Genomic DNA, 9,325 nt, shown 5'->3' on the forward strand with positions numbered 1-9,325 from the left:
TGGTCTGTTGGAACTCTTCCCAGAATAGTAGTCTTATGCTAAACCTGGTCCTCAGCACCCGCCCCCATGCTCCCCAAGATAAACCCAAGGACCCTGGGGGTGATGCCAGCAGTTTCTGCTGCTCATTAGACGCAGCAGCGTGTTTCCCAAGGAGAAAAGGCTTCCCCCAGCTCTCAGCTGACTGGTGGGAGGAAAAGGCTCAAGGCTGGCAGCAGGTGACAAGTCGGTGTCTGGCCCTCTCGCAGACACAGCGCCTCCCAGAGGTGGGCAGGCCTCACTCCGTGCTCAGTGGGTTGGTCACGCGGCCCAGAAAGTGGAGAGCACCCGAGTCTCGCTCGAAAATGGCAAACAGGAACGGGGTGTTCATGGTCACCTCTAAGGCTTCAGGCGTGACCTGCTGCTGGGCAGACTCTGTGGGCTGCTCTCCCTCATCTGCTTCCAGTTCAAAAAGGATGCTGTTCAGCACCTGCAAAACAGCAAGCATGGGGCTCACTCCCAGAGGCCAGTGGGACCGGGAGAGGGTGCAGGGTGACTGTGCCGGGTTGCCCCCAGGAAGCATGCATGCCCCTCAGCTCACTCCACCCAATTTACCTCCCTAATGTACCCCTCAAACCAGCCAGACTCCACCACCCCAGCCAGCTCCTCAGAACTTCTGCTGTGGATCATTCCACTAATTTAGCACAGTCAGCACCAGGGCCCTCCCCAACAGTGCTCTCCAGGACAGGACTGAGGCACCCCATTTTCTCTTCTGCACCTCCCATGGTGTTCAGAACATCCAGACTCCTCAGCTACAGGGTGCACTGGCAGCTGGCCTGGACAGTTTACTGAATGTTTCTCTGCAGCAAGGTGCTGTCTGGGGTCACTGACTCTCTAGATGCTAGCAGCACCCATGCTTAGGACCTGGGGAGGAACTCAAGGCTAGGCAGGCCATCTCAGAACACATGGTAGGGCGGGCTTTGTCATGCTCCACCTGTCCCTGGAAAGCCCTAGGAAACTCTGGCCACTTCTCTCCCATGCAGGGCACACTCACCTGGCCATGCTCTGCTCTCCCTCCTACCCTGGACCTTCCTCCCTGAAGCTTCCTCTGTGGCTGTCCCACCTAGACCCTCTTCCCCGAGGAAACACAGAAACCCTGTCAGGCCCAAGCAGAATGGGCCCCCATGGTACCTTTCCGACTCTGAGGTTGGCATCACTGATCTTGCCCAGGTTCGCTTCAGAACCCAGCAGGGTGGACAGCTTGGACTGGGTGAGCAGATCCTGTAGGTCATAGGACCCTCGCAGCACCAACTGGGGGATGGTCAAGCGGATGACCCTGGGGAGGTGACACACAGTTAGGAAGGTTCCCAGTGGCCCACTGTGAGGTCCCGGTCGTATCTAGAAGGCTCACTGGAGGACCAAGAAGGCTCACTGGAGGACCAACGCTACACTATCAGGAGACATCTCCTCTATCTATATGACTTACAGTTAGAGACCAGTTGCTTTCCGGGAATCAGTTATTAGAACTTTTTTCTACCTAGGAACTCCTGGCATAATCCACTTTCTGATTCGTTACAAGGCTTCTTTATGAAACTTCCATATAAGGAATGTTATGACCAGCTCTGGGTTGTTTATCAGACAGGCCCTTGCACAGTAATTATTTCCCATTGTCAAGTGGGCCAAAGAGTGTCAAGTGTCCCCAAGGAAGGGGACATTAGGTTGTCACCCAGTTAGGTTGTCTTGGGAAATTTTTCAGCAACAGATACAATAAAATACCTCATGTCCTCTTGCTGCAGGTGGCCTTGTTGCCCCAGCCAGGTAAGACACTGGCAAGCAGCTAAGAAAAGGGCCTCACACCGTGGGGCCAAAGACTTTTAAAGAGTCTCACACTGTGGGGCTGAAGATTAAACATCCCTTTGTTTTTTGTTCTTGGTCATAATAAGAAAGAACTTCTCAGTAAATACATTGGGCAATAAATTATACGTATAAGAATATTGTAAGTACATGGCGTGGAAAATTACTTGCTTAAAATTAAACACTGAATAATTTGGCCCACTTGACAATGGGAAATAATTACTGTGCAAGGGCATGTCTGATAAGCAACCCAGAGCTGGTCATAATATTCCTCATATGGAAGTTCCGTAAAGAAGCCTTGTAACGAATCCGAAAGTGGATGACGCCAGGAGTTTCTAGGTAGGAAAAAATTCTAATAACTGATTCCCGGAAAGCAACTGGTCTCTAAGTATAAGCCATATAGATAGAGGAGATGTCTCCTGATAGGGTAGCCTTGGCGACAGGGCGGCACCAAGGACTGTTAGCTGACCTAGGTAGTTGGTTAGGCTGAAATAATACATCTAAGTTTTAATTATCTATTAACTTTTAAGGTAGTTTCTTTTCTTAAGAACACGTAGGCGACAAAATGTCTGTGGGAAAGGAATGTACTTATTGTTTCGTTTTGCTTCTATGCACACGATGATGTAATCCCATGCTTGCCTTAAGGTATAAATAAAGACCCGCTGAGACCCTCAGCAGGAGATGCTTACACCAAAATAAGAGTGTCTGTGTCTGCCTCACTCCCCTTCCCTTCAGCCCTTAAGAAAGTTTCGCCTAGGCCCCCTCATCCTTTCAGGGACACCTGACCCGACATTTTGCCAAAAGCTCGTCTCCGGCATCCCCTGAAATACCGTGAGGAGGATGTACAGCATCTAACAGCAAGGGTCTCTGGGTGACCGAGTGTGAATAGTTATCTTTGCTCTGTTCTTTATTTAGCAGCTGAAGGTGTACTCCTTGAATAATTAAAAACTGCTGTTACCCTAATAGTGCATCCTGACTTACTATCTACCTTTGGGCAGTGTTCTTGATGGAGAGACCCCCTTGGAAGAGAGAGACATGGGGGAAATGAACAGTGTCAGCCTTTGTGCTGAAACCAGTGCATACACCAACTTCATGGACCTGCACGTAAAGCCTCTGCCTGCCCCTGGCATCCCTAGAGCCATGATTGTCTCCAGTGACACACAGAACCCTACAGAGTTGGCAATACATCATGTCTATGGCAGCAGTATCCACACCACCCAAAAGGTACAAGTGACCCAGTGTCTGTGCATGGATGTATGGATAGCCAAAGTGTGGTATGTCCATAGAAGGAAATATTAGTCAGCCTTAAAAAAGGAAATTTTGACACATAGGTGAGCCTTGAAGGCATGATGCTTAATGAAATGTCAGTCACAGAAGGACAATTATTGTGTGACTCTACTTATCTGAGGCACCTCAAGCAGTCAAATTCATACAGATAATATAGAGTGGTGGTAGCCAGGAACTGGAGGGTGGGGTGGGCCAGGGTTCGGGTAGGGGGTGGAGGAGTGGAGAGTTGGTGTTTAATGGGTACAAAGTTTGTTTGGACTGATGAATAGGTTATAGAGATGAAGGTTGGTGATGGCTGCAAAACAATATGAATGTATTTAGTGCCACAATTAAACATGTAAAAATGGCTCAAATGGCAAAGTTCATGACACTTGTTTACCACAATTAAAAAAAAAATGACTTGAACAAAGGAGCTGACATGAGCAGGTCACCAGTGTCCCTTAGTGCCGGGCAAGCCTAGTGCAGCAGTGGAAGGTGATGCATGGTTCCATCACCATAGGAAAGAGGAGCAAATAATTTGGGCAGCAAAGCAAGGGAGATCTGGATTCAAGGCAGCACCCCAAGAAATCTCCATTCCCAGTCTCTTAGAGGGGTCCAAACCCTCCTGGGAAATCAAGCCCCAAGAAGCTTTTTGGGTGCATCTAACTGTGCACATGAGTGGAGTGGCATCAAAAAGGGCTGCTCCCACAGGGCATATTGAAATGTGTTCTGGGTCTCCACACGGTGGGTAAATATAAGCACAAGGAAAGCATGCTTCCCCATCTCCCTGGCCCCTCCAGAATGCAGACACAGAGTCGATATGGTGAGAGCTAGCTCAATAGATGGGTGGAGAGATGATGGAGGCTGGGAGCCAGGCCTTCGACTCTGGAGCACCAGCAGCCCCCCATCTGTTGCCACCACACCACGGTTCCACCTGCTCCCTGGCCAGGGCACAGCCAAAACCTGCCACATGGTCATCCTGGGCCCCTCCTGCTGGGGGGCAGAAGGCCCCACACAGCACCCCTTTGCAGGGGGAGCAGCCCTGAGGTTCCAAGCAGTTTCTGGGAGACATACTGGGGAGACAGGTTCTTCATCCACATCAGGAAGTCGTGCTGGAAAGTGAGGGCCTCCACCTTCCGTAGGTCGGAGGGGCAGTGCGGCTGGATCAGCAGCAGGCAGGCATTCTCGCTGAGTGGCACGCGGGTCACAGACAGGTTGTTCTGGGCATCGTTCCAGTGCCGGAAGGTGCCCGTGCCCGAGAGCATGGGGACTGCCACTGAGGTGGTGTTATCCACCCAGAAGTCCTGGAGTCCAGCCAGCCGGGAAAATCCTTTCATCTTTCCTGGAGACAAGAGGAGACAGGTCAGTGAGCAGGGGTAGGTGGAGGGTGGGCGCATTGCTGGGGGCACTAGGAGCCAGGAAGCAGCAGCAGCTGAGAGCTGAGACCTAGGTTGGCTGAGGACCCTGCTCCTGTCCCATCTCTCTTCCCAGGGCACCCCCAGAGTACCCCAGACCACTGTGCACTTCCCCAGGAGCCGAGCCCAATCTGAGCTCCTTAGCTGTCCATGCTGACGACACAGGGCGTGTCAGGCCCTGGGAGTTAACCTGTCACCTCAGCTAAGGCCCTCAGAGGAGACCCAGAGAGCTTAAGGAATGTGCCTCAGTAGTAACCGACCAGGCAACTGCCAACCCTGATCGGTCCTGGCCAGGAAAATCATGCTCTGCCATGCTCACTTTTTGTTTTTAAATAAATTTTATTTTTTTAAAGCAGTTTTAGGCTTACAGAAAAATGAAGAAGTAGCTATTCCCCCTACTCCCACACACGCTTAGTCTCCCCCACCAGCAACATGCCCCAGAGGGAGACATTTGTCACAACCGATGACCCTACGTTGACCCCACATCATCCCCAGAGTCCATGGGTCACACTGGGGTTCACACTTGCTGCTGCGGGTGAACTACATTCTCTGGGTCAGGACAGGTGCTCCGCCGCCCGAGTCCACCACGGGAGCACCTGTCATCGGTCGCCGCCCTGCACGACCTCGGCATGAGCTCATTTCACAGAGCCAGCCTGGCAGACCGCGGGCCTCCTCTGTGCTTTCTCCATCTTGCGGTCCAGAGTGCAGTGCCCCTTGGAATGAAGGCTACACGTCTCATGCCCGGGGAAGCCAGGGACAGCCACCCGGCCTGGGGGTGCCCGGTGCTGACGTGCGCCCTTGTGCTGGACCTCGAGGGCAGGGTGACTCTCCCCTCTCGCCAGCAAACTCTCGCGAAGGCGCTGGCACCGGTGTCTGTGTGACCACCACGCCAGTGCCCTCTCCCTCTGTGGGCCTCTCTCCTTGAAGACACGTTTGGGGGCTGTTTCTAGGAGAGTAAGGTGGCCCCTGGGCACCTGGCACTGGGGAGTCTGAGTAGAGGCAGTTTGAAAAGTAAGAGTACACCCCCTTTCTACTGAATCAGAGGGCTCCCCAGAGCGGGCAGGACAGGACTCCTGGTGGGAGCGTGCTGACTGGCTCCGGCTCCTGGGCTCCCGTGGGAGGGGGCTAGACCAGTGGCCTCCTTGTTCTTTGGGCCCAAGCGCTTTGGCGGACAAGCGCGCTCCTGAGAGGGTGAGCGAGAGCTGCTGCGCCCTCCTCCATGGCTGCCACCCCGCCTGCCAGGAGGTCTATAAGTTTGTTTAGAGGGAAAAAAGCTATTTTTTCCATCAACAAAGGATACCACCTCCAAAAAGACATCGGAATCTGAAACAGGGCAGCTGCCCATCCTTCCCACCCACCTGAGGAACACAGTGCTCCACCCTCACCCCGAGGTTCAGTCCATCTCTCAGGGTTAAGTCAACTCTCAGGGTGTCGTGGGACCCGCCAGGGCCAGCACCCAGCTCGGGGTGACAGCAAGTGCTTGACAGAGGCCAGCGTGGAGCCCATGGGCTCCGAGGCCCCGAGTCGCGCTTGGCCGGGTGGGTGCTGCCGGGAGGTCTGGCTAAGGGGAACTTAGCGCGCCCAGACAAACGGCCAATTTCAAAAGCAGACACACCGTGGGTGGGCAGGAAGGGGCGCGCATTAGCCAGAAACGCCAGGTAGGGAGAGATTCAAAAGCAAGAGCAGAGGCGGGAAGGGGTGGAGGCTGGGCGAGCACAGGGGCGTGTGTTTTCCTTCTAAGTGCCCTCCTTCCTCTCTCCCCCTCTTGACTAGCTTAGCATGTGTCTCATGCAGGCAGGCGCTTTTCCAGAGCGGGGCCTCACTTGGGACACCAGTGGTTTCCTGGCTTTATCTTTAGGCGGGGGCGTGACTTGCTCAGTTTCTCCCATGGCTCCTCCGAGGAACGGTGGGCCAAGCCCGTGGCCTCCCTGACCCCCATGGAGTGTGGTCTCGAGCGGGATGGCCCCTGCGCTGGACTCTGCTGCCATGACCTGACAGTGCTGGGTCCTCAATGATTTCAGATCTATCTTCTTCCCCCTGCTCCCAAAGGCAGGCTGAAGGTCTTTTCCCCAGGAGCTTTTACAGACTTCCAGGATATTAGAGTAAAAAGGTGTGATGGGCTCTGTAACCTTTTTACCACTTGCTCACTTGGCTGCTTGCCCTCCACAAGGTTACACATGGTCTCATCATCATCATCAAGGTTACTCCTGAGTCTCATAAATGTCCCTTAAGTGCACCCCCCAACCCCCCATCAATTTGCAAAGCCACTATTTTAGCACATGCTCCTGGGAGAATTTGCTGGCAGTATTTCATCACCTTCCAGTGGACTTCCTGCCTGCAAGCCACACAGCACAGGCTGCCTGGATGACCTCTGAGCAGGTTTTTCCTCTCAAACACCTACTCACCAATGAACTCCCAACCTTCCCAGCACCACATGCACTCTCTAATCTGGCCCCAGTCCATCTTCCCAGGCCTGCCTGTTCTGGTCCCACGTTTTCCTTCTAAACTCTGGTCAAACAAGGCTGCTCCTGTTCTTGCTCCTGTTCTCCTGTTCACCCTGAACTTGGAGGCATTTGTCCCCTTGTAGTCCCCAATCCCTCTGTCCACTACCAGCAACCCTACTGTGGGTGCTCTAAGCCCCAGAGCACTTTCCAAGAACAGCTGCACCTGCAGTTTTGTGGTCTAGGAATTTGCCCACAGGATTCATCTCCCCTGTTGAACAAGTGATCCGGGCTTGGGACCAGCACATCCTTCTTACTTGGCAGATGAAAACTCAGCCCAGAGTCTGACAAGTAACAAATCCTCAGTGACTATTTGTTGAATGAGTTTGCGTAGTCGGGATTTTTTGGTAACGACCCCTCCTAACGTGCAAGCAGACAGACCAGTTATTTTGGCCTGAGATGGTGACTTCAAGAGACAGGAAACTACCTTTCTCAAGAGACAGGACCCATCCCTACTGAGGGTGGAGCTGAGTCACAGGGTCAGGCGATGTGGGACTTGATCCCCGGGTCCCCTTTGTGGCTGTGCCATCTTGAGCAAATCATTTTGTTTTTCTTAGACTATATTCTTCACCAGTAAGCAAAATTAGCAACTCTTCACTGCATCACAAGAGGATTAAATGATGAAAGTAAAAGGATGCAGCATAGTAGCTGCACATAGTAGGGCAGCTGTTCAACCAAGGAGCCCAGTGGGGCAGCCCCTGCTATCCTCATTGAGGGTGGTCTCCAGGTGCTTCCTCACATCCACCTGCCCATCTCCATGGCCTGGCCCACCCAGCCAGTCAAACCACGGAGACTGGGAACTCCCGCCCTCTGAGGCCAGCCCCGGGGCAGAGCCCATGAAGGCTTTGTCCTACCTTGGAAGTGGACATATGTGTTGAAGAGCAGGGTGCTGTCTGGACTGACAGCCGTCAGGGGTCTGTTCATTTTCCACCCTGTCACCGCCTGCACGAACCTGTTGATCTTCTCAGCCGCGAGATCGGGGTCCGTGGCCAAGTCTAGAGAGCGTGGGAGGGTGACCGGGGCAAAGGGAGCCAAGCCCAGCACAAACGGCTGCTTCAGGCGCAGTCCCGGAGCTGTGAACAGCCCCACCACGGTGGACAGGAGCAGTCTGGCCTGGCCCTGAGCCCCGCCCTGGGCGACCAGGAGGCCCTGGATGGTCTGCAGAGCTGAGAGGACCTTGTGGCCATCCAGCCTGGAAGTGCAGCCCTTGATCTCCCCAGGGACCCCAAGGAACACCTGCAGGCTGCTGGCCGTGGGGTCCGAGGCTCCCAGGTAGAAAGAGGCCAGGGTGCCGAAGAGAGCTGTGGGGGAGAGCACGGTCCCCGCGGCCTTGCTCCAGGTCTCACTCAGCACCTTGTACATGCGGAAGCCCATGAAGTTGAGCAGCATGCCCACCTCGGCCGCCCTCAACTTGTCTTCCGCCTCCAGCTTCTGGGCGGCCACCACCAGCTGCTGCCGCAGGGCCTCCTCGTTCACAGGGGATGTCTTGGCCTGAATGGGGACGGGGATGAAGGTCGGGTCGTTGGGTGTCTCCGCATTGGTTTTCTCCAGCTGGTCACAGCTGCTCTTGCTGTAGACGAGGAGGTGGAAGGGGTGTATGTACACCCGGTCCCCGGCAGCCAGGCCGGTCCAGCTCAAGAGGCAAAGGACAGCGGCCGCCAGACTCACGCCGGCAGGAGTCATCTCGAGGGTCGCTTGCTTCTGCGGACCCTGAAATACCATTTTGTGAAGGTGAAAGGTGATTATGAACAAGTTATTAACCAGACTTGTAGTTATTCCAATATTCTTTGCAGCCATTTAGCCCAGCAGACATCTGCGCCCTGGTCCACAAATAATGAAGAGAAGAACTGGATTCCATGCACCATGGAAGATCTCTATAGGGTCCAGGAGTGCAACTCACTGAGTTTTTGAAGGGTTTTATTTGGGAGGGGGTTGATTTTGTGTTTTTGTTTTAATACGATTTTATAGTGGTTGGGATGTCTTAATGTTAAGACATTTGCAAATCTTAAAGAAAACTATGGAAGTGTCCACTAGATCAAGTAAAAAATATCAGTGTCATCACAACATATGTGAGTGGCTGGTATTATTTTTACCTTATGTGAATCAGTGGCATCATGCTTTAGTCAATAATCAAATACTTAATAAAAGAATACTATGGAATCATTTGAACTTGTTTTTAAGGGAAATCTTTGAGCTTCTATTGAGGTTCATGATATTCATGCAAAAATTCTTATGTTGAAGTCCTAATCCCCAGAACCTCAAAATGTGTCCATATTTGGAGACAGTCTAGAGGCCGTTTAGGTTAAATGAGGT

At 53.0% G+C, this 9,325-nt stretch overlaps 1 protein-coding gene across 1 annotated transcript; it reads right to left on the minus strand.

Annotated features, from left to right (window-relative positions):
• Window positions 1–230: 230 nt before the first annotated feature.
• On the minus strand, window positions 231–8,813 carry AGT (angiotensinogen). Its single transcript, XM_084253625.1, has 4 exons — window positions 7,867–8,813; window positions 4,171–4,438; window positions 1,168–1,312; window positions 231–466 (listed from the first exon to the last, which is right to left on the minus strand). Exons 1-4 carry the CDS (start codon window positions 8,807–8,809, stop codon window positions 275–277), a joined length of 1,548 nt encoding a protein of 515 aa, XP_084109751.1. The 5' UTR covers window positions 8,810–8,813; the 3' UTR covers window positions 231–274.
• Between the last annotated feature and the right edge of the window lie 512 nt (window positions 8,814–9,325).

The sequence above is a fragment of the Talpa europaea genome, assembly GCF_964194135.1.
Source record: "Talpa europaea genome assembly, chromosome: 14".
NCBI classification, from domain to species: Eukaryota; Metazoa; Chordata; class Mammalia; order Eulipotyphla; family Talpidae; genus Talpa; species Talpa europaea.